Here is a 24400-nt window from a genome sequence, read left to right as displayed (position 1 = left end):
TCGTTTCATTTATTTACTCTGGGTTTTAAATTGTCTTTTTATTCGCGGAAGGTTCGCAAGTTACTTAACCATTGTGAAAAGTATTATCAAAAATATTCGCGGGTGATGGACAGAGTACCTTGTGTATTATAGAGTTATTAATTTTCTAATCCTTTAGCACTACGACCAATTTCTAATTTTTGTTAGAAATTTCATAAACACGGAATAATGTGTTTTTAAAAATTTTTTAAATAATTTTTCGAGAAAATGTGTAACTAAAAGGCTTGTGTGATTTATTGCATTATAAATGGCATACTGTAAAAAAATTACTATTGGACAAAAATTAGTAATCTCCAGCTTGATGGAACAGTACCGTATATAATCACAGTACCTATTACGGTATTAATCTGGAGGTTCACAGTCATCAATTCTCTAGCTTAAATTAATTTTTTTACTGCAGAGGATTATCGCGATAATCGTAGGATATTCCCGCGTCCTCACAGGTGGATATCTTTTTGTTTCAGAGAACGGAAACGATCAAAACCCCCTGGACCCGTGGTCGATCGTCTGGTACATTGGTTCGTTCGGAGGTTTGGTCGCTTTCTTCCTAATCGTCAGTTGTTCAGAGTGGTGTTGCCGTCGTGGTGGACGGCCACTGACTGTCCCCTACGCGCAACGAACTGAAGCGTTGAACGGGCCAGTGACAGAAACACCGCCCCCGCCGTATCACTTATTTGCACCGCCGTCGTACGATTCCGTGAATTACGGTGAAATCGTGGACAAAACGTCCGGAGAGAAATTAGACATTTACGTGATATCCGTGCCGATTCACAGACCTGTAGTCCAGGTTCCAGCCTAAGACTACCTCCGAGAGAGATCCTCGACAGGGAGGGATCTCGGGATTTCGAAATCAAGATGGGAAAAAAAAACCTCGACAATTGTTCGTTAAAGTTGTCCAGCACGATGTGGACTGTACTGCACGAAGAAAATATACATAGACTTGTTGAAGCTTCCTCGTTGGCATCCCCTCTAACCTGGGAGGAGGGTGTCACTTTGACAATCGTCTGCCGATCCACGGCCGAAGGTTCGTTAGAAATGAATCGTGGATCGAGGAGGGACGCAGGACGAGCTCGATGAATACGTTGGTTCAATTCGCTGCGGGGTGTATTTCGAGTATCGAGCGAATACTCGGAAGAAGATGCTCTTGCTGAAGAAACAAATTACAATGGTACGAGAAGAGGAATGAGATTGATTAGACGTACTGTTTGGATTTCTTGTGCGCCGTGGAATGGATAGGAAGATGAGCAAAGGTTATCTACGGCGAAGAAGTTTCTTAAACGTGAAGATTTTCTTAGGAGGGAATACTCGAAAGAGCGAAGAAGATTTTTATTTACGATAGAAGAAACAAGCTTGATAGATATGTCGTTCGAATTTCGAAGATGTTCGAGTATTCGAAAGAACGATGAAGTTTGTCGTTCGTGGAGCAAACAATTTTTTCGAATTTTTTTATCCAGTGCGCCGAGGGAAACGAGTAAACAGGAGACGACGCTTCGAATTTCTACGACGATCGATGAAAATCGGGTTCGTAGGAAACCTCTGACTGTACGTATTGTAATGTATTTGAAAAAAGAAACGCTGTGTTTCTAAGTGAGCGAACGAAAAAAAACTGGAAGTTGACAAACGATGCAAACGATTTCTAAGGTTTAAAAAAAAAAAAAGAAGGATACCAGCGGAAGAGAAATAAGCTAACAATAAGCTAAAAAACGATAATGAGCAATCTCATGGTGTATCTCCGACATAGGTCCAACTGCGAAGCAATGTTCTCTGTGATGATGTTCGCGAAGCGAACTGAAATTTAAAAAGAACTAGAGATAAATTTTTTTATCGCGTGTGCTTTTGAAATGAACCCGTTGCGCGGATATTGACGAAGAAACTTTACTATTTTTTTTTTTTTTTTTAACAAAATACGAAGTGGTAGATTAACGAAATGCGAATATAACGCGTGTATATTTAAGCTCGACTTCGTTCGACGATGGACGAACAAAGAATTCGAACAAATCGCGCGTGTGTTTCGACACTTTTAAACAAAATGTTTATCCGAACACTGCCTAGTCAGGTGAATGATCGAAGTTCGAGAGTCATTCTAATCCTTCCAATTTTCTAACGGTCTCTACATGCTGATTTTTGCTCCTGACTTTGCTCGTGACCAGCTAAGAGAAGGAGAAGAAGAAAAAAAAAGAAACAAAAACTGCCATATTTTCGTACACCTTCGAGGACACTCTTCTACCATGTAGTTTCTAACTTCATTTTCGACCCAATCGTGCTTGTTTCTCAAATTTTTTAAACGTAGGAAATTTCTTAAAATTATGACAAAAACACGATATCATTGCTGATACAATTTCTCTTTGCAATTTTATAATAGAACTTCTCCTAAAATATTAACCTGTTAACCAGAAGAAACGAGCCATTTAAATGATTTAAATTCTTTTACGTGTGTAACGTTATTTTTGTTACGAATAAATTATCTACACGCAGTATTTTAATACGACTTGCGTATCAGCAGAGAGCAAACGTATTAACTTTTAATTTCATAAATAGAAGTTTTTAATTAAAGGACGATAAAGTTAACAGGTTGAAGATTATTTGTTTTCATCTGTCGGGAAAATAATAAAACTGGGATATATGTATTTATGAACTGTATGAGCGCAGCGAGGTTAAAAAGTAGAGAGGGATCGTATAGAGAAGTTCAGAAACTGTACGATTGAAAAATTAAACGAAAATGTTCGCTACATTTTTTGTTTATTTCTGATTCTAATTATTGAATCACACATTGATCTTTTGATTATTCTCAGAAACTCTAATAATAACTGATTTTCTTTATCCTGCTATATTCTTTGGATCATTTTCGATCAATGACTTTCTCTAATTTTGATTACAAAATCATTAGCTACGTTACAACATACTATCTAGTATTTTTTCATCTTTCAAGGAATGTCTTCTTTTTTAACTTTTTGATTAAAATTATACACGTGTGCCTCCCAGAAGCTAAACCGATCGACTCCCATAACGTTCTGAATTTTATTTAACAGAGAAAATTACATAGTAAATTTATAACAAATTATATAGTAAATTTTGAACAATAATGTTTATAATCTAATTCAATTTTATAGCATTGCTCGACGTTACTTCTGATTTAAATTGGATGACAAAAAAAAAAAAAAAGAGGACACAGAGAAAATGCTAAAAGTCTAGTTTCCTTTAGTTTCGCAGACAGATTTTAACCAAATTAAAAATTAAGGTGAAGGTAAAATAATTAAAGATAAATAGGGGTGTCTTTTAAAGAAGAAAAGAAAAGAAGATACAATAGCTCAGTTGCGACCGTTCTGCTAATTGCCCTGAGTTGAACAGAGCCAATTACAGCCGCAATTCCTTGCTACTTTTTGTTTTTCCTTAACACTCTTTTTTCCCGGGTTATGTGTATTTGCATGGGAACGTTGCATAAGAGGGCGCGCGCGCGCGCGTGTGTGTGTGTGTATGTGACTCACTTTACAACTTGAAATGATTTATCAACGAGACACGTGTGCGAGAAGTTCGAATAATATCTAATATTACTACACGCGATTGACCTCAATCGCGATCGTTCCAAGTCCGACAATTGCAGACGATTATACATAAATTACGAATTGACTGCCATAAAAAGAATTTAAGCGAAGGGGGTCACGATAGTAGTTTGCGAAGCATTCGTACGATCATGCCTCGAGGAAAGTACGAGGAGAGATTCTTATGTCATCTCACGAAACTGCTCGAACACTCACAAAAAATCTTTGAGACTCGTGTGTCTTCTGCGAGCTACGTATTTTGAGATTTCACTAGCACCGTGATAGAGGCCAATTATCATGATTATGTTGGCAAAATTTGAAAGAACTGTGAAGCTATGTTTAACACAGATTCCGAAAATATTTAAACAATCGTGCATTTTGTTGATAAATTAGTAAGCGGTACTACTCACGCAGTATACGAATCTTATTATTAAATGCATGCTTCCGGTAAACGAACCATACAAAAGAATCACACTGATCAGCCACAAACTCCATAAATCGAAAATATCTGAATATTTGTAAATATTCGCATTCTTTCATTAACAGCACGCCCCGCTTGTTATTTGAATCACGAAAGGAGAGATACCGCGTATTCGATACAAATGACAGTGACTTATGTACAATTATACCCACGACAGGATTTTTTTTTTTTAAATAATTCGTTGCATTTTGTTTTGTTCATCTTTCTTAATGTGAATGCGATTTAATACGAATTTACACATCGACGAGGAAATATATAGTGTACAGTGGCTCATGAAAATATTTAAACACCTTGCAGAGAAAACTTCGAACTTAAAAAAAAAAAAAAACTTGCTACGTGAATTAAAATTTTAAACAAATTAAAGTTTTAAAATTTCATCAGCAGAGTGTAAACGATTACATTCGTGAAATTTGAGATCTATCTGAAAATATTCACGAAAGTTACTAGATACTTAAATAATGCATAAAGATTAATATACCGCATTAAATGTAGAATTTTGTGAATGATAAACTTGAATACTGACGATTCTTAATAAAAGATTAAAATAATACACGATATATTCATCAAAGGATCTTTGCAAGTGTTCGAATATTTTCGTAAATGATTTCGTAAACATTTTCAGTCTTCTCGTTTTCAGAGCTGTCATTTCTGTTAAAGAAACAGAATTTAATACTTGAAATATCAAACGTTTCGTTAGGAAAAGAAATATTAGATACATTCTGCGATTCACATTTACAAATTATAAATGCGGAAAGTGTGGAAAATACTCGAAAATTAGACTATTACATGTGAGCAAGCTACGTATTGCAGAATCTAGTTTTATTTATAATAACGTTGTCGCGTTGATCTCCGCCGTTTAGCTTTAACCGGTTTGATTAAAAGGTTCGAATAAAAAGCAGGAGACGAAAAGAATTTTATATATGAATGTGTGGAAGGATGTTAGAGAAATTTATCGTACAATGTCAATTACTATTATTACCATTATAATCACTAGCAGTGTTATTATCGTTGGAATCGTAATCGTATTCCCGGTCGCGATTGGAACACATTACGATGAATTTGCTCTCATTAAGTCTTACAAAGTCGCGGCGCCGTCATTATTTATTTTTTATACTTTTATACATACTGTTTATACCTATTCGAACATCACTATATGTTATCAATAAAAATTTCTTTTCTCGAATTTGTGCTATACTTAACGTGTCTCGTTCTTTCCTCTTTCGATCGATTGCGATTAGGTCGCACATGTTTATGCAACTTCACGTTGTTACGTGTACAATTGAAAGGTAAGACTTTAATACCACAAACGGAATGAAATATATTTGAACTCGGTTAGACATAAAATAGTAATCAAGTGAATCACCATAAATGATTCTTTCTATAAAAAAACATTAGTTTCTCATCTTCTATAACTACAATCATTTCTCTCGTAATCCCCAAAGCAAAACAAATTGTAAAATTTGATATATTATTATTTTTATATTTTGTATAAAATTAAAATATATTCTTACCAAATTCAACTGCAATAACTCAATAATCTCAAGATTCGAAACGATGACTTATACTTGCATCAACACGTGTCGTGCAGAGATGAGAAGCTTTCCGAAAAGAATGTGGGTCTGGTTGGTTATTTCCAATTCATTTTTAAATTTAAGAATACCTACTGATTGAGAGTATCACGCAAAACAAAATCTAGTGGGTCGCTTAGAGAAGGAACTGCTTCTTTTGTTCTTGAATGAAACTTTTCATTCTTGTATATAGATACAGCTATGTATAACTGAAAATATACAATTTGTAATTCATCAAGATAGTACTCAAGATGAAATTTTTGTAGCGGATGATTTTATGTATAATGTAAGGTTATAAAAAATATAGAAGGTAGAGTGTATTTCGTCTGAGAGTCATCGCCAGATTCATCACTAGGGCTGATGCCGGCGACCCCTAATCTCAGACGCTCGGTGCCAAGAAACGGCACCCATCCTAGAGACATTCCGCACTCTGCACGCTTAAACTAAAGCTCGCACTTGATCCGTAACTAAGCAGCATCCACTTATGATTTGAAATATTCGTGTCTTTGGAACTGCTATATTAAGGGAAGACTGGATGTGCTAGCCGCTAGAGGCATTAAAATAATAGCGTCGCGAAGCAGTGAAACGGTGGAACTAATTTAAATTGTTGTCCATGTCGCACACTATCATTCTCCTTGTCTACAGCGCGAATACGTCTGTCCTTGTCGCACGTTGTTACTCTCCTTGTCTATCGCGCGAATATGTCTGTCCTTGTCGCACACTATCACGCTCCTTATCTATCGCGTCTATATGTCTGTCCTTGTCGCACGCTAGTGCCCTCCTTGTCTAATGACGCTAGACAAGGAAAGCAATAGTGTGCCACAAGGATATCCTTCGATCTATTGAAAAAAAAATACAACTTTCTACACACACGTTCCTCTAGAACAAAACACACATAGAAAGAAAGCGGGGAGCCTAATTTTAAGGGAGCATCTAAAAAAGTTCGCAAATTATTCCTCTTAATTAGGTTTTTCTCATTAGTGCGAACTGCCACAAAATGGACATGGTGGCGCCATCTAGCGGTAACTGGGTGGTACTAATTATAAAAACACATTTCTGCATTTTACGGAACAAATGGGGTATGAAAAGAAAGCTAGGGTCTAATTATATATTATATATATTATTATATGGGGTATGAAAAGAAAGCTAGGGTAATAAATATTCGCGCGGTAGACAAAGAGGGCAGACGATAGGGACAACAATATAAATTAGTTCCGGCACCGATCTTAGGGGTGATTCACACGGTACATGCTTAAGTATCAAATTGTTTTATCCTTGTCCTACGTTTATCTTTTGTAGTTTTGCATTTTCAAATTTTCTATAATTACACGAAAGTTCGCTAATTTACAAACTTGGTAAAGTGGTATCTCGAACTTTTTCATAAATCAATATTATCGAGTATTTCCTTAATTCCAAACGACTCCAGTGTGTTATGACAATCGAAAAACAGTGTACTATTGCAGAGATGATTTCATAATGCAATATATAGGCGGCGATGATAACATTTTTCGAAGGTTATGTTCCCAATCTCGTTCCCTTTTCTACATTACATTGCGTTTTAAATTAGAAAATGAATTATGAAAATCGTAAAAGTGACAGTGAAATTTAGAACGAAACGTGGAAACTCATGGGAACAAGAATGATGACATTTGAAAATTTACTTCGTTAAACAAGCAAATCTTACTTGATTCGTTGCGCATTTCTTGATTAAAATAAATTTTGAAGTAACACAAGTCACTTACATTAAAAGGTACAAATAGAAATTGTAAATACGGTATCTCAATAAACAGATACTAACAATAAGAAACGGTTTTAACCGCGCACTCCAACAGGTTTATCAACATAAACATGCAAATTTATTGTGTCACATGTTTGACAGTGTTGACAACATAATATATGCAATTGCCTTTTATATCTTACATCAGGTAACAATCGCATGTGTTTTAAATTTTCAATAAAAAATCATATATTTTAAGTTCTCAAATATTCTATTGCTATTATGAAACTACGCTAGACTAGAAAGGAATTAATAAAATTATTAAACATGGACAATATTTTAACTTTGAGGTTTAAAAATATAACCTAGTCATGGATTATTTAGGTGAAGTAATAGCTCTCGGAATTGACAGTATAATTTTTGGTATTTGTATGAAACAATACTTTCACTGTAAAAATGCAATTACAGCAGTTAAGGTAAATTATATTATTATTATTATTATTTATTTATATAATTGTCATTATTTTATTATTTGATTCTCAATCTTGTTATGGATAAAATATTAAACATTAAATGTTTGTGCAGTGATTTGAATGTTATCTCAAAGTAAATTATATTAACGTGTTTAATGTTCAGAAGTACTTCAAAATGTTTAGTTTCTCTACAGGGTGCCGAGTTTCACGAAGTTGGGCCACAATTGGGAGAGCTTATCGATAAAAGTTCCAATAACAAGATAGACTACATAGCTATTAGGGGTATTGTAAAACCCTTAGGAAAGCCATTGAACAGCATTAATAATAAAAAATTAACTGGTGTTGTACAAAAGCTCAAAATCAAAGAACATGTTGTAGCTAGAACTACTGCTGGTTTCTGGTGATACTTTTGTTTCAAATATGTTATAAAAAACACAATCATTATGAGATCATAAGAAACATGTGTTTAAAACTACTTTTATTTCTACAGGTCAGATCAAGAGCGTACTGTTCATAAAGTTTATAATACTGTTCCATTCTCTTTACAACATGGAAGTTATTCTGTAGAAGTATTGGAACCATTGTCAGCAGATATTTTAGACTTGGATGTGGTATCTAATACCTTTGAGCCAACAGTACCATCCTTTGCAGACCATTTATGGGGTTTTTTCACAGGTAAGAAACAACTACTTGAAATTTTACAGCAATGTACCATTTAACAAAATTCATAAAAGCTACTTCATTTTTAATTTTAGGTATACGCCAGCGTGGTTTACAATCAACTGAAGAACTGCTTCGTGAAGGATCAGTTATGACAGGTATAGGTGAATTAGCAAGAACGAAATCTAAAACACTTACATTACAACCACCATTAAATGGTACACCATTTTATTTAACAAGCATGTCAATTAGTTCTTTGCTTAGGAAATTGGATGAGCGCAAACGAACATATAGGTGAGTTGTATAGTTTATGTAATTCATAAATATCGTTCTTGATCAACTATTTATATTTTAGATTATTATGTTTAATGTTTGGTGCTATTGGAATGTTGATTGGTGGAATAGTTTTTCGACGTTATTGGAAAGACAGAACAGAACAAAGATTAGCAGAAGATTTAAGACAAACTCTAGCTGCATCTCGGAAAGAAAGACGGCAAAGAGTAAGAGACACTGATCTTAGAGAAGATCAGTTATGCGTTGTTTGTCGTACAAATCCTCGTGAGATTATTCTTCTTCCATGTGGGCATGTCTGTTTATGTGAAGACTGCTCTGATGACATCACTAGCGATTGTCCAGTTTGTAGAGCGCCAATTTCACAAAAAGCAGCAGCATATATTATTTAACATTAGTACAAATATAAATTTCTTAAATTAGTAAATACTTTTTTTACTTGATGAAAATTAATATTTCTAGGAGTAAAAAAGTAAGTAATACAAAATGACTAAAAATACTAATGAAAGACTAAAATGTACTTTAAACAATAAAACAATTATTGGAGGTTCAAAATAATACAAATGCAAGTGAAATTATTTGCAAATTGTGTATTTTAATAACATATCCTGAAAGTTTACAAATATATTTTAAAACATAAGAAATCGTCAAAATTCTAAATCTTTTTCATCAATTTGTTCATTGTCTTTACATTTGCCATTACATTTGTCATTGCATTTGTCTTTTGCAATAGACTCCAGTGCTCGTTTAACTTTAGTAGATTTTCCAATACCAAGTTTGGGAAGTCCTCTATTCAAACCTTCTAACATAATACACGCTTTGCAAATTTCTTGGCTAGATACAAATCCGCAACGAGAACAATTCCTTCGTTCTGGCAGTTTGATACCTTCTTTTACTTGTAATGTTTCTCCTACGAACGAAAATATATTAATCATATACATATTATATAAATATCAAAAAATAATTTTAGCACAGTAATTACAATTTTATTTACCAGAATGAATGATATCTAATATAGAAGAAGGCCTAATTCTCTCTAAATCTTTAAGATATGTTCTTGCATGTCCTCTGTATGCATTTGGTGCAAATACACACTCTGTTGAAAAGTATACCAACTGTTTAAAATATGCATACATTACTATTTCTTTCTCATATGCATATTTAAGAGGTTTGCATCGTCTTATGCAATCTGCTCCTGCCTACATTATAAATAAAATATTAATTTCTATCACGTAATATACCTTGGAATTTTTCTTTTCTTTCTTCTTTTTCTTGTAAGAACGATATATAATTATATAATTATAAATATATATAATACATAACTTACAGTAATAATTGAAGTACATCTCTGTAATCTTGCTATATCACCTCTCAAGATATTCATTAGAACTGTCTCTGCAATATCATCAGCATTATGACCTGTTGCAATGCAATCCACCCCTAAGAAAGCTGCACCTCTATCTAAAGCTTGTCTTCGAAATACACCACAAAATGTACAGTTATTTTTTTTGCCAATCTAAAATAGAATAAAAATTAAGTAACAAATTTAAATGATTTTTACCTGAAATTGCTATATATACTTCAGCCACAATTTCATCCATTGTCCATCCATATAATTCTTTATAAGATAATATTTTTAATGGGAGTCCATAATCATCTTTATTCTGCTGAACAGTTTTCAAACTATCATCTCTGTATCCTAAAATAATACAATCTTGTAATAAAAAAATTTGAAAGAGATTCTAGAATGTTTAAATATTATAGGATAATATTTTATTATAATACCAGTAATTCCCTCATCAATAGATAAAAGAAAAAGGTCAATTCCATATTGATGTCTCTCATTCAAGGTTTTTAAAACATACGCAAGTACTGTAGAATCTTTTCCTCCTGACGCTCCAATAGCAACTTTATCGCCAGGTTTAAATAATTTACCCTGCGTAATTGTATTGTGAATCTCACTTTCAAATGCATAAAAAAAACATTCTTTACATAAGGCATGTCCAGTTTTAGGTCTCTGTAATTAAAGATGTCATTTTTCATTCATGTTTTATATTTATAAATCTCGAGTAACAATTTAGAACAGTAATCATTTGACTTACTTTAAGGATAGCTTTCTTCCCACACTGCCTCGAACATGGAATAGGCATTTTGTAGAATTTTTGATTGTTTTTTTTATACTACGAATATTATAATAGAACTGTCACTATGATAATTTAACTTGTAATTTATGTCTCTGTTTCCCTTCTTTTATTCAATGAATTCAAAAATCACGTACCCCGTTTTATTTGTAGAGGTTATGTTAAAATTGCATAAAATTTTGTTGAATTCACAATTATATTTTTTTTATTTACACACAAAAATAACTTTAGAATATAACTCGATTGAAATCAATTTTTATGATGTGAAAATGAATGGAACTTCGTCAGTTTATACAAAAACAGTAAAAGAAGTTTTAATCACGTGTACTGTTTAAACAATGTGTACGTAGTATGTATTCCATGGAACTTAATCTTCTGGCTTTTCTGGAGGCGGGCCGCAGGGCTGTAACATTTTCTCCATAAGGTTGAATCGAACGCGGGCTTTCGCTTCGTTTTCGGCAATAGCGAAGAAATTTAATAGATCATAATGTCCCATATAAGAACTGCACGAATCACGATGCTGATTCACAAGCCACTCAAATTTGGTTGTGTCGGCATGCCCTGTCCCAATGTACTTTGATTGCAAATGTTCCAACTGACTGTGAATGTTATATCTTTCCCCCATATTCTAACTTTTTAACGATAAAGATGAAAATTAAATTAGATTCACTTCTATTTACTAAATTTAATATCTAACACTACTAATATTGAATCGCCATTAACCATAGATCAAAAATTTATACTGCACCTCAAGATAGGAAGCGTGCTTGTCGAAAAAACATAACGCAGACTTTTCATGTATTTCATAAAAATTCATATAAAACAACAAAATAATGAATTTAGATAAACAAGATAATATAAAAAAAATATTTTAAGACGTATTTAAAATAAGTTTCTTAATGATCATAAATATAAGAGTGTATTCGTCGTGTATTATTCTGAAAAAAAGGCTATATAAAAATCGATACTGACTTGATATAAATAAAATATATTCTTGTATTAAAATATATAAATTATAAATTTAAAATGTAATTTCACAATATGTAAAATATAAGTGTATGAAAATATATTGCTATATGTGACATTTATATTTGTAAATTTCGTAAATTTTATATCTGCCAATGTAAAAAATTCAATAATAATTGTATTTATATTTATATATAAACATAATGAAGAAATTCAGCTCAACCAATTAGAATGAGTATAATAATATTTAAGATTATTCCGCAATTTTGTATACTTCGTGTTTAGCCGCAAGAGTGCAGCACTTATCGCTTGTACGTCAGACAATAATGACGTGCTAATGGTTAATGGCTTCTACTTACTTGAGCTATCTTTATGAGAAAGCCAAATACGATCCAAAGAAAATTCATGAGATATGATGCATCGGCTAGTAAAACTATAAAAATATGATTGCCTGAACATTTAATTGTTACGATAGCTATTAATTTTTATCAAATTTTACTCGTGGCCTATGAAATATGTGTTAAAACTGTTTATTGAGCAACGAACGTAACCATTACATTCATCGCTACGTTGGACCAGCTCGATGCAAAGAAATTCAACATTCAGCGTGATATCACAAGATTTATATTGCACGTAAGTACTTGAACGAGCCATCAGTTTATAATTCCGTTTAGGAACATTAACTAACTTTCTTTCGAGAAAACTGGGCAACTCCCTTGCCACCCAGTCGTTAACAATGGCGGCTATGTTAGCTCGGCCGAAAAATTCTTTTTTGCAAAATATTCTTTAAACCAACAAGTCATAAGTTTATACTGAGTAGATCGTTGTTTTTATCTTAAAAAGAGGCTATTGTAAATAATTACTGTTTTCCATTATACTAGCCGAAGAATTGTGTTGTTCGGAAATACTGTTACGTCGACTAATTTATGCATATGTATGTACTTGTGTCTTCCTACGTATGTATTATATATCATTGTGTGTGTATAATATCCATGATGTTCTGTTGAAAGCATTAAGGAGAGCAAAAACATAATATAATTTTCAAATTTTTTGTGTTGTATCAATTAAAGCTAAAATAAATATTGAAAATACTTGATTTTTTATATGTTTGTATTAGAATTAAACTTTATATTTGACGGAAATTGAATTCCAATACATTTGCAATATTTTTGTAAGCGAGATTTAATATATATATAAAGTGCATATTTAAAATTGTGCATTGTATAAGCATTACATTGATTTGTGCAAGTATTATTTTGTGAATCTTTATTGTGCCATAAAGCAACATTATTGATTAATGGATAAATTTTATATATCTTATCTATAATATCAAAGTGTTGTTTATTTTAACATAATATATTGTTGTATGTATACATTATTGTTTATGATGTATACCTTATTAAAAGGATGAAATCGTTTAAGTGCTTTAGTTAATTACTTTGTTAATTTAAATATTTCTGTTAATTTTAACATTACTATTTATCAATATCCTCATAACATTCAATGTATTGATAAGGTAAATGAAATATTGATTACTTTTGTACATTAATACTCTTGTATTTTAGTAGGTGACATGCCTAGCAGTCGTGATATTGAAAGAGCTGAACGTAATGGAAGATTTCGATCACGTAGAAGAGGTAGTACCAGCAGTGATATAAATCGACATAGTTTTGAAGCACCTGATAAGAAGCACAGAAGGCATGGGAAAAATAAAAGTTCTGGAAAAAAGAAAAAAAAGAGATCAAGAGATAAGTCCATAGAGAATGTGCCGACTGTAGCTTCTTCCATTGTTAAACCATTGGTTGAATACTCAGATGTGAGTAGTGAAGACTTATCTGAACCAGAAGCTGGAGAAATTCAATCAGAAGACAGTAGAGGTAATAGCTATACAGATGGAGAAGTACCTGAACCAGTTTTACAAAGACGTTATTATGGAGGGAGTCCAGTACGTGCTCTTGGAGCATCTCCTATTAGTCTTTCACCATCTCCACCAGTTCAACATAGGCATACTAATAGACATTATTCACCAAATGAACAACAACCTTCGGCAATGCATGGTGGAACACCTGAATACGAAGAAGAGTCTAGACGATATGCAAGGAGAAAAGAGAAGAAACATAAACGAGAAAAGAAGAAAAAGAAAAGTCTTAGTCCTTCGTCTAGTTCTGGGAAAAAGAAAAAACGAAAATCCAAAAAACATTCTCATAGTCTGAGTCCGCATCGTATTACAGATGAAATTATTATAAGTCCAGAACATGAAAAACCAGTTGGTAATTGGTCAGAATCGCCACCTTTACCATTAAAAGACAGTACCTCGCCAATATCACCTGCTACACCTCAAGAACAAAGGTGTTTAAGTGATGTAGAACTTGAAATAACAAGACAACCACGAAATGTAACACCTCCACCGCTTCCTCCAAGACCAACAGAATCTCCCCATACTCCTTTAATACCTCCAAGAACGACAACTCCGGAAAATAACAAAGCAAGTTCTACAATGAAACATACTCCTGAAAGACAAAAGCATAGTCCTAGTATTCATACACGACGTAGTAGCATTAGTCCTGGACCCACTATTAGCTCCAGTCGCAGGAGACCTCATAGTCCAAGTCCACCGTCAAGACGAAGGGACCATAGCCCAACGAGAAGAAGAGATTTTAGTCCAAGTCCAATGGTGCATAGACTTAGGCATAGCCCTAGTCCTTCCACAAGACGGAGAGAGTTCAGTCCGAGTCCCGTAACTCACCGGCGTAGAGATCCTGTTAGCTCTCCATCTTCGAAACGTAGACGACGTGATGAATCTGAACGACGACATAGACATCATGAAAAAGACAGAAGAGATAAAAGGAAATCGAGGTCAACTAGAAGTCCTACTGGAAGCAGGTATACATATATATAATATACATACAATAAATAATTACATATATATAATATACATACAATAAAATAATTATTTATTTCATGTTGTTTTCTAGGTTGCATTTACCTCTTTCTCGTTCACGATCACGGAGTCCTGGACGATGGCGCAAGTTACAATCACGATCTAGATCTCGTTCGCGCAGAAGAAGTCGTACTCCAAAAAAATCTCGTTCTCCTAGCAAATCACATAAATCAGCAAGAAAACACAAATCAAAAAGTCCACGTCCCTCGAGGATACCTTCCCCTTCACCTCATAGACCTAGAGCGAGAAGTCCCTCAAGCATCACAGCAAGAAATCTTCGAGTGCAAGCAAAAATTAGCGAAACTAGTTTATTTGCTGAACTTGTAAAAGATAGAAACATGAGAGAATTAGCATACAAAAAGTTACAAGCTGCTAAGGAAAAGGCTGTCATTCAAGATGAAGTTCAAATTATAGAAGGCACAGATGAGAAAGATGCTAGTAATACATCTTCCGAGAACAAAGCATCCACTGACAATAAAGATAAATATGTGAATCATAAAGATCAATTGAAGACGACAAATGAAAGTATGAAGCCTGTTGATCTTGTGGATATTCCTGTTCCAATATCGGATGATAACGGAATAGCGGGAAAAACGCCACCATTGCCAATCACACAAACTGTTAATGCACCAAATGTAATACCTGGAACTAATCAGCATATGATTGTATATACTTCGCCTACAACCACTAGCGTTTGTCCAGTGACTGTTACAAATAGTCCCAGTTTTCCTGCTGTTACAAATCTACAAGCGCCACCATTGCCACAATCTGAGTCTGCAAATGCAGCAGGTTTAGTATCTATGCCAGTGCCTATTCCTGTACCAGTACCTGTTCTCCCTAATTTATCTGTTCCACCGCCACCTATACCTATACCAGTTCCAGCACCAAACACGGCTATGTCTAAATTTAATCCTCCTAACAATCTAGTTCCTCTTAAATCAGTAGATCCTCCCAAGCCTCCTATTGTGGCGTTCAAGACTAAAAGTTTATCACGATTACCATTACCACCTGGAATTAATCAAAATGATTTGGAGAGTATAGACTCACCACCGAGTCGATCTCCAAGTCCGCCTAGTAAGGCACAAATGAAATTCTCATCTTCAACTCCAAAACCACCGCAGAAGAAGAGTATTAAAGATTTACCTATGCCACCAGGCAAGTTTGTGGTATAAGAACATGTATAATTTTAATATCATTGAAATATTATCTTTATAATTTATTTCATTACTTATATTATTATTTGATATTTAGTTGTTCCTGGTTCAGAAGATTTAAGTGGAGAAGATGATCCAAATGCAACGCCTCCTCGTACGAAAATCGAACGAATTCCGCCAAAACCGAAATTGAAGAGACCAAAAATTTTAAAGCGTAGAGGTTCCAGAAATTGTCATACTCCTATGTCGGCTTCAAGCGGTAAAGATTGGGGAGAACGCTCTGTCGACGTATTTGAAGTCATAGCTCAAATAGGAGAGGGTACTTATGGACAAGTTTATAAAGCTCAAGACAAACGAGCTGGTGTGCTTGTCGCATTAAAGAAAGTTCGTCTAGAAAATGAGAAGGAGGGATTTCCTATTACTGCAGTACGAGAAATAAAAATCTTACGACAACTTAATCATAAAAATATCGTGAACTTAAGGGAAATAGTCACGGACAAACAAGATGCGTTGGATTTTAGAAAGGTACTTTATTAAAGTATTTATTAAAGTATATAATTAAAGCACACATAATGTAGTAAGAATAATATTGCACATTATAATGTTACAGGACAAGGGTTCATTCTATCTTGTATTTGAATATATGGATCATGATTTAATGGGTCTTTTGGAATCTGGAATGGTGGATTTCAATGAAATGAATAATGCAAGCATTATGAAACAACTACTAGATGGATTAAATTACTGCCACAGTAAAAACTTTTTACATAGAGACATCAAGTGTTCTAACATATTGATGAACAACAAGTACATAAAATTTATTATACAATAAATTTTGTATTTCTGTAGTTTAATTATATAATTTTTATAGAGGGGAAGTCAAGTTAGCTGACTTTGGCCTTGCAAGACTTTATAATGCTGAAGATAGACAGCGTCCCTATACAAACAAAGTAATAACTTTGTGGTATAGGCCACCTGAATTATTATTGGGCGAAGAACGTTATGGTCCTGCCATAGATGTGTGGAGTTGTGGCTGTATTTTAGGAGAATTATTTTCTAAAAAACCGCTATTTCAAGTAAGAAAATGATGGTAAATTATATGTTCATTAGAGAAAAGAATTAGAAGAAGATGATTATTTTTATTCTTTATTAGGCAAATGTAGAAATGATGCAGTTGGAGATGATTTCCAGAGTTTGTGGTACACCAACTCCTGCCGTTTGGCCATCTGTGATAAAATTGCCATTATGGCATACATTGAAACCAAAAAAATCACATAGAAGACGTTTACGAGAAGATTTTTCATTCATGCCAACTCCAGCTCTGGATCTTTTAGACAAAATGCTGGAATTAGATCCAGAAAAACGAATAACGGCTGCTGATGCACTTAAAAGTGCATGGCTGAAAAATGTTCAACCAGAGCAGTATGTTTTCCTCTTATATTTGAATATGCATATATAAAAAATATATTTAAATTAATTATGCAATTTAAAATAACAAACAATATTTACATAAGAGTATAAAGAGAAAAAATTTTTTGTGATTTTTTTTGTATTAAGATTTTAATTGTTATTGCTTACTCATAAGATATTTTTTATATAAAAATTAGGATGCCAGCACCTCAACTTCCTACTTGGCAAGACTGTCATGAGCTCTGGAGTAAAAAACGAAGACGTCAACAACGAGAACAACAAGAAAGCTCTGCAGGAAAGATGCCTCTTCTTCCTCTTCCAAATAAAGGAGGTCCCCATAAGGCTATGGAAGATCTATCTGACGTTGGGGGGTGAGTAGCTGTAGAGAGACATATTCGCACAAACTGGGACACGATATCCAGTACTGACCAGATACTAATTGCTTACACACGTAGATGGCTGTGTACTGCAGTTGTGCTTGGCATTTATTTTCTTAGCAAAATGCGTTGTTAGAGATCTTATTTAAAGAATGAAAACATAACTGTGTAGTATCTTATTTTCATCGTCCATTTGCATGCGACTTTCAATAATGGATAAAATAAGTTAATTTTAGTTTGATTCACAGTCGTTCAAACACGACGATGGCTATAGTGCAGAACAATGGAACATAGACACGAAAATGTACAACAACCTTCTCTTTTCATGGGTTTACTACAAAAATTTATGTTCTACTTCACTTTCCAAATATTTGAAAATATTTCAAATGCATGTATTTAAAAAAATACAAAAATTATGATGATAGGTTTTTTCACAACAATATCACAATATTTAATTATTTTTTAATAATTGGAAGAAATAATATCATATTATATATTAGAATTTTTCTTTTAAAATGATATCAAATATTATTATTTGGAAGATACCAACATTTATGTAAAAATACGTATTTCTCTCTTGCAATGTGTTTGTGATTTAATTTAATTGATTGCCTTTGAAATTAATCACATGAGATATTTTTTATGTTTAATAATAATATGATCAATTAGTAGATAAATATATACATATTTACTAATATATGTACATGTCAACATAAACATGTATACAGTGTGACACATTCGCGTAAATGAAAATGCACATATGTATGATTTTATATTATGCAATTATATATGCATTTACAACAATGAACGTATATGCATATATTGCAATTATCAATGTCTACGATTGTATCAGTGACATACATCTACAGAAATTGATTTTTGAAATGAAGAACTATACGAAAAACAAAAAAAAAAAGACAGAAATATATAGTAGGTATATGATTGTAAATAAAAAAGAAATTTCATATGTTAATTTCATATTAAACTATTAAATGGAAATATCTACAATCGCATGAAACGATAATTGAAATGAATGAACACGAAGTATGAGCAAATAAACGAGATCTTTATAATATTTAGTCTTGAAGTGTAAATAGGTCAAACGGATACTAAGAAGAAGCTGTTGGAAGATTGAAGACAATGGAATACAAGGACTCAAGATTAAAGTGTGAATGTTACGCGAAATACTAACATCACAACCCTCACCATCAATATTTCATTTTATTTGCGTTAATTTAGTTTATTTGGACATTCACACCTACATAAATTAGGCATATTTTAATTGATCATATTTTCGCAACTGCGTTACAGTTTATTATTCTGTATTGTAGATAATTATCGTGAGTTTCAATATACGAATGGCAGTTTTAAATATCTGTTAAATAGTTTCATGTTTTTGCATGTATTTTGTATGTAAAGCCATTCTTATAATGAAATTCAGGGTACAGATAAACCTAATGTATTATTATCACAATGTAAAATAATATTGAATTTCTGTAATATAAAATATTTACTAAATGTCCATAGGCACTTGCCTAACAATTTTATGGACAATGAATTTCCAATGTTATTAAAATATTTTATTGTTTAATTTGTTTAGTCCCTTTCAATGTTCTACATTTTTATTTATAAACTAAGTAACCATAATCCTTTGATAAAGTCATATCTGACAATGAACACTGGGACCTTGGGAATGAATGATAATACCAGTGTACATGATCATGTACCCTTTCAAAACGATATGCAAAATACATGTTATTTTTCTACTTATTCCACAATAAGCTCGAACAGATATTCAATACGTTTATTACTTTATTTTAATAAAAAATGTATCAAAATAAATAATATATTAATGTTACAAAAATATTAAATTTCACATATAGATGAAGTAAAATAAAAATTTTATTTTGCACGACAACATGATTCAAAGATTCATGCAGCTTATTTTCACAAATAGGAAATATTTTATTTTGATTTATATATAATTTTTGTCATAAAGATAAAAAAACAAAATTATAAATGATTAATATGTGCTACTTTAAAATATGAAAGGAAAACGTTGTTTTGTGATGAATAATAAAAGAAAAATAAATTAATGTACGTAATAATATAAATCAACATATAAAACAATTTTCTTGTAAAAAAAAACAATGAATATATTTTTCACCTTATTTTGTTTAAGCAAGTGTATATTGGCAAGTAGTTTTATTGACTTTAAATAAAATGATGTATAAAAGACAATGCAATGATTTCCAAATATTGCAAATTATGTGGCATATATTACAAAATCTGTTATAAAAATTTATTAATTGTGTCATTAAATTCAAATTTTTCAATGTTATATTTGTTATATTTGTATATGTAATTATGTAACTAATAAAATATAGGGATATTTTCTAATATATATACACACTTATGCATAATATATATAATAAACATTTATGCATAATGAATTACTTTACTATGTAATATTATATAAATAGTATATTTTGGTTATGTGTACATATTATCTCTACTATATATATATCATAATAATGCTATATATAGTAGATACAAATTAAATTAAATTGTTATTTATATTGTTAATAATATATTGTGGAATTTGTAGGGAACAACATATTTGAAATATAAAATAATAAGTAATTATAGGTAAATACAAATTGGCAAGATATCTAATAAGAAAAACAATTATGTTTCAGGAAATAATGTTATTGTGGCTGAATGATAAAGGGCAAATTTTATAACACTTATAAGAATATAAATAGGTAATAAATATTCCAAATCTGTATAATATATGTTTATACCCAGGGTGTCCAGTTTAATAATTCACATGAGACTTGGTTTTGTGTATCATATAACAAATTGGGCTTTATGACTAAAATAAAAGCTTAATCGTGCAAGAAGGTTGAGGATGTAATGAACAATCACTTTATATCATTGTTTTGTTATGTCTTTTCACTTATACAGATATAAGTGATAAGTATGCAATAAATTGTGAAAAATAAAATTTATGGAATATAAATAAAGTTTGATATGCTGTGCCTATTAAATTGCATGTATATTTATATAAAATATTGATTTGTTAGTCTTGCTTGTTCGATATGCACGTTTATAAAACGTATTATCTTTTGCATGATTTCTATTAATTATGAAGCAAATATTACTGTTGGATATCCATGTGTTATTGTCCATCTTAATAATATTTATATAAATTTTTATTTTGTAGTGTTTTATTAGCATTATTTTATAATTGTCTTAGATATAATAATATTAATATATTCTTTAAATTTTAAGGAACATTTATTCCATTTAAATCATTACAAAAATTATTTTATAGAATTATACGTAATATAATTTTATTATTATTTATATTATATCATTAAATATATTTATTAATTACTTGTTTTTATTTAGTAAGATATACATGTTTTGTATTCAATAAATTTATTTTAATGTTTATAATAATGTTTAATAAAACACTTAATCATTATTTTTACAGTTTTTATAATATGTCTTTGACTTGATTTCAGGTCTTCCAAACGTTTAAAAATGGAAGCAGGTTACAACTCTCATCCAAATCGTCTTGATACGGAATCCTACTATGGGGGAGATAACTTGTTCAACCAAAATAGACCTTACATGGTCTCATCGCCATCATATTATTACACAAGTCCTCCACCTGTTACACCACGGCCCAAAGGAGATGCTAGCAGACCTTACATGATCTCATCGCCATCATATTTTTATGTTAGTCCACCACCTGTTACACCACGACCCAAAGGAGATGCTAGCTCTCATATGTCGGAATTATACACAGAAGATAATCTTGTTCGAAAATTAAGTGTTCTCACAAATGCATTAAATCAAGGAAAACCAATTCGTGTTGAAGATCTTATGTCACTTCGATCAGATAATGAGGTACATATATTCGAATTTTTACTTTCAATGTTTCATTTTAATTATAATTTTATATAATTACTAATACTTCAATATGATATTATTGTAATTTAATAGCATAACTGTTATAATTCAAATTGCAGAGCGACCCAAAAGTAGTACAATTACTAGGGGAATTACATGCTGAACTACGACTTGCAGCAAATTCGAGGTCAAGTGGACTAGTAGACTCTCATCTCCCTGTATTAAATCCGCTATCTATAGGTATGTATTCATTGTGAATATTCTTTCTTTCTCTTTTATATTTGTGATGAATTATTGTTTTATGTCTTACTTTTGCAGATACAAATGCAGCACAGTCAGGAAATTTTGATGCACATGCAGTTTATGCTGGTGATGATGCAATGAGTTCTGGAAGATGGTCACAAGTGGCTACAGCAGGTGTTCGCAGTGCATTATTAGCGCTAATGTCGCGCTACGGTTTGGAAACTTGCAATCCTTCCCCTGTTATCACCCGACCCCCAGGTAAACCAACATCCAACCTAACGCAGAACCTTTCCCTACCTTCGACTTCCTCTCAGTCAGCATTTAGCTCATAATGATTTGTACATATAACTCTTTACAGCGTTTTAAGCTATATTCTGTATAAAGTTGGAAAAGGTCTAAATTGCTATTTTTTAAATTAACTAGGCATGGAAGTACAACTGCATCCAAGTTGTTTATAGACTCTACTATCTGTTTATAACTGTAAGTGCACATTCGGTGTATAATTGTATATAATTGATGTATTATTAATACGTGACCAGTTACTTAATATAGTACTTGTATCTTTAATAATAACAATATGCTCTTTATAGTATACACTTATGCGACATATGAAATAAGAGCTTTGAAGTATTAATATTTATCAGTTTAGTTTGTTCACGCATAGATTTTTGTTTTCGTATTAAACATTTAATACTTATGTGCATACATGGAAACACATACATGATGTATGTACATTTGGAAAGTTTAAACAAAATATTTGGTCAATATAGATACTTTTATCTTTTTCAAAAAAAAAGAACTTGTTTTTCAAATATTTAGCGTTCATTATATACAGTTTTACGTTAGGTAATATATTTTGTTATATTCAATGAATTTACTAAAAACAAAAAAAAAAAGGAAAAATGGAGTAGGTTGGAAAGAAAACTAAAATTCGATACGTTTTAAACGTTTATTTGTTGGATAAGCTTTTCTTTTTTTTTTTACGTACGATGTTTCTTATTTATTGTGGAAATATTTACGGGATGTAATGTACATAATATCCAGACATAATAAAGAGATAAAAGTACAAATATAGTAGGATTTTTTTAGGGCAGGAGGAGAAACTGATTCAATGATGTAAATTCGTATTTACAAATTAAGTACATCATAAGTAGATAAATTTGTTTGGTTAGATATTTTACGGAATTGTCGAATATCCTTTTCTTCTCTTATTTGCAAAGGATAATAAAATTGAAGTTTCTGGAGTTATTTTTTTAACATAATAATAATAAAAAAAGAATGGAAGAAAAATTAACACAAGTTTCACGAACGTTTCAGATTGAAGTGATTCCAAGAGAAACACGTACACTACGAAAGTGAGGTTAGGACGTGTGCTTCTATACCGGCAAGCTGTATACAATATGTGACGATATCATGGCGATTTGTGCTGCGGTTTAAAAAGAAACTGGCGACACGCTGTAGATTATTCAGTGAAGTGATCAACAGTATGATATGTGGGAATGAATAATAAATTGTTTATTTTGTTGAATTTGTTCGATTCTATGCACGGTGTGATAATAATATAATATAATAAAAAAAACGCAACGAATTAATTAACATCAAGTGAAAAGAGGAGCAGGGTATTAAATTGTTAAAAAAAAAAAAAATTACCTAACCTCGTTCATTTTACTGATGGCTTTATCAAATGTTTTACAATTCGATTGTTCAATGGACAATCAGATTGCGCGAAATGCTACGAAGAATTTCGCTGAAATGCTAGGAAAAGCATTCGAACAATACAAAAGTAAGTATGTATCACGTATTACACATTGTTTCTATATCAACAAATACAACCTTTGTTTATATTTTTTTTATTACAAGAAATGTATTACAAATTAGAGAATTGTTTTGTACATTTTTTGTGTTTCGTTTTATAATATATATTTTTTGGTCTGTTGATTTAAATTAGAAGATAGAAATAGATTCTTTGTAATGAATTATGATGCAAATACTGTATGTTATGAATGGAATTTTGAGTGAATTTTTTATAGTCAAATTTTGTACAATATTTACACAACAGACATTTATATTTGCAGAGCTGTGGAATGAATATTTAAAATTGCTAAAACATTATGAGGGTGTTGACTTTAAGATTCCACTTGAATTGTTTGAATCAGATATTTTTGATAATAAAGATATGTAAGTTTTGGATTTATTGATCTACAATTTTTAATATAAGATTACATTATATATTGTTTAATTTTCTATATTTCAGTATTGCACCTGCTATTGATCAAGTGTTAAAAAATACAGAAGCATCTTCGCATAAAAATATTAGTTGTAGTTTTGATAGTATTTCAAGTATAGACAACATTTCACCTAATACATCGATTAATCATCAAATACAAGAAGACAAATTATTAAAGAGTCCGATACTTATAAAGAAATATCCTAAATCCAAGAAGGAGAGTGTTACAAATGGTCGATTTAATGTAAAAAA

The 24400-nt window shown here is 31.7% G+C and overlaps 5 protein-coding genes across 16 annotated transcripts in view; 3 read left to right on the top strand and 2 right to left on the bottom strand.

Moving 5' to 3' along the window:
• Positions 1–5239, top strand: part of LOC122536161 — a 30299-nt gene extending 25060 nt beyond the window's left edge. The window contains exon 3 of the mRNA XM_043668304.1: positions 504–5239. Coding sequence (XP_043524239.1) covers positions 504–838 — 335 coding nt within the window. The 3' untranslated portion in view covers positions 839–5239. The remainder of the gene's footprint in view (positions 1–503) is intronic.
• Positions 5240–6963: 1724 nt separating this feature from the next.
• LOC122536159 (mitochondrial E3 ubiquitin protein ligase 1) lies at positions 6964–9195 on the top strand. Of its 2 annotated transcripts, XM_043668301.1 has the most exons (6): positions 6964–7552; positions 7695–7820; positions 8012–8217; positions 8308–8492; positions 8573–8771; positions 8833–9195. In XM_043668301.1, exons 2-6 carry the CDS (start codon positions 7716–7718, stop codon positions 9158–9160), a joined length of 1023 nt encoding a protein of 340 aa, XP_043524236.1. In that variant the 5' UTR covers positions 6964–7552; positions 7695–7715; the 3' UTR covers positions 9161–9195. The 2 variants fall into 2 exon arrangements, with proteins under 2 accessions (XP_043524236.1, XP_043524235.1); XM_043668300.1 differs by having other exon boundaries at positions 6965–7820.
• A 148-nt stretch (positions 9196–9343) lies between these two features.
• LOC122536158 (cytoplasmic tRNA 2-thiolation protein 1) lies at positions 9344–11201 on the bottom strand. Of its 2 annotated transcripts, XM_043668299.1 has the most exons (7): positions 11014–11045; positions 10871–10978; positions 10554–10785; positions 10349–10467; positions 10096–10284; positions 9763–9967; positions 9344–9678 (listed from the first exon to the last, which is right to left on the bottom strand). In XM_043668299.1, the coding sequence occupies exons 2-7, from the start codon at positions 10916–10918 to the stop codon at positions 9416–9418; spliced, it is 1056 nt and encodes a 351-aa protein (XP_043524234.1). In that variant the 5' UTR covers positions 10919–10978; positions 11014–11045; the 3' UTR covers positions 9344–9415. The 2 variants fall into 2 exon arrangements, with proteins under 2 accessions (XP_043524234.1, XP_043524233.1); XM_043668298.1 differs by having other exon boundaries at positions 10871–11201.
• Positions 11202–11273: 72 nt separating this feature from the next.
• LOC122536163 (splicing factor 3B subunit 5) lies at positions 11274–14532 on the bottom strand. The gene is made up of 2 exons (XM_043668311.1): positions 14519–14532; positions 11274–11588 (listed from the first exon to the last, which is right to left on the bottom strand). The coding sequence occupies exon 2, from the start codon at positions 11532–11534 to the stop codon at positions 11277–11279; it is 258 nt and encodes an 85-aa protein (XP_043524246.1). The 5' UTR covers positions 11535–11588; positions 14519–14532; the 3' UTR covers positions 11274–11276.
• LOC122536154 (cyclin-dependent kinase 12) lies at positions 12193–23528 on the top strand. 10 transcript variants are annotated; one of them, XR_006308345.1, is made up of 13 exons: positions 12194–12508; positions 13441–14758; positions 14851–15971; positions 16068–16495; positions 16581–16777; positions 16842–17046; positions 17124–17392; positions 17578–17751; positions 21288–21675; positions 21798–21918; positions 21997–22179; positions 22280–22401; positions 23239–23528. XR_006308345.1 is itself a non-coding variant. In XM_043668289.1 (13 exons), the coding sequence occupies exons 2-12, from the start codon at positions 13449–13451 to the stop codon at positions 22377–22379; spliced, it is 4431 nt and encodes a 1476-aa protein (XP_043524224.1). In that variant the 5' UTR covers positions 12194–12508; positions 13441–13448; the 3' UTR covers positions 22380–22401; positions 23239–23528. The 10 variants fall into 10 exon arrangements, 5 of the variants coding, with proteins under 5 accessions (XP_043524227.1, XP_043524224.1, XP_043524226.1 ...); XM_043668289.1 differs by having other exon boundaries at positions 22345–22401; XR_006308343.1 differs by having other exon boundaries at positions 13444–14758; positions 21997–22401.
• The last annotated feature ends 872 nt before the right edge of the window (positions 23529–24400 follow it).

The sequence above is a fragment of the Frieseomelitta varia genome, unplaced genomic scaffold (assembly GCF_011392965.1).
Source record: "Frieseomelitta varia isolate USP_RPSP 00005682 unplaced genomic scaffold, Fvar_1.2 scaffold_805, whole genome shotgun sequence".
NCBI classification, from domain to species: domain Eukaryota; kingdom Metazoa; phylum Arthropoda; class Insecta; order Hymenoptera; family Apidae; genus Frieseomelitta; species Frieseomelitta varia.
This window is presented reverse-complemented; position numbering and strand designations above follow the sequence as displayed.

Excerpts from the sequence above, each read along its gene's own strand:
- LOC122536159 (XM_043668301.1), top strand. The coding sequence starts at position 7,716 with ATGGATTATTTAGGTGAAGTAATAGCTCTCGGAATTGACAGTATAATT. Across the intron at positions 8,218-8,307 it reads AGAACTACTGCTGGTTTCTG|GTCAGATCAAGAGCGTACTG; the intron begins GTGATACTTTTG and ends TTATTTCTACAG. Across the intron at positions 8,493-8,572 it reads TTTATGGGGTTTTTTCACAG|GTATACGCCAGCGTGGTTTA; the intron begins GTAAGAAACAAC and ends TTTTAATTTTAG.
- LOC122536158 (XM_043668298.1), bottom strand. The coding sequence starts at position 10,918 with ATGCCTATTCCATGTTCGAGGCAGTGTGGGAAGAAAGCTATCCTTAAA. Across the intron at positions 10,285-10,348 it reads TGGATGAAATTGTGGCTGAA|ATTGGCAAAAAAAATAACTG; the intron begins GTATATATAGCA and ends ATTCTATTTTAG. Across the intron at positions 9,679-9,762 it reads ATTAGATATCATTCATTCTG|GAGAAACATTACAAGTAAAA; the intron begins GTAAATAAAATT and ends TTTCGTTCGTAG.
- LOC122536163 (XM_043668311.1), bottom strand. The coding sequence starts at position 11,534 with ATGGGGGAAAGATATAACATTCACAGTCAGTTGGAACATTTGCAATCA.
- LOC122536154 (XM_043668288.1), top strand. The coding sequence starts at position 13,449 with ATGCCTAGCAGTCGTGATATTGAAAGAGCTGAACGTAATGGAAGATTT. Across the intron at positions 17,393-17,577 it reads AAAAATGTTCAACCAGAGCA|GATGCCAGCACCTCAACTTC; the intron begins GTATGTTTTCCT and ends TATAAAAATTAG. Across the intron at positions 17,752-21,287 it reads GATCTATCTGACGTTGGGGG|GTCTTCCAAACGTTTAAAAA; the intron begins GTGAGTAGCTGT and ends ACTTGATTTCAG.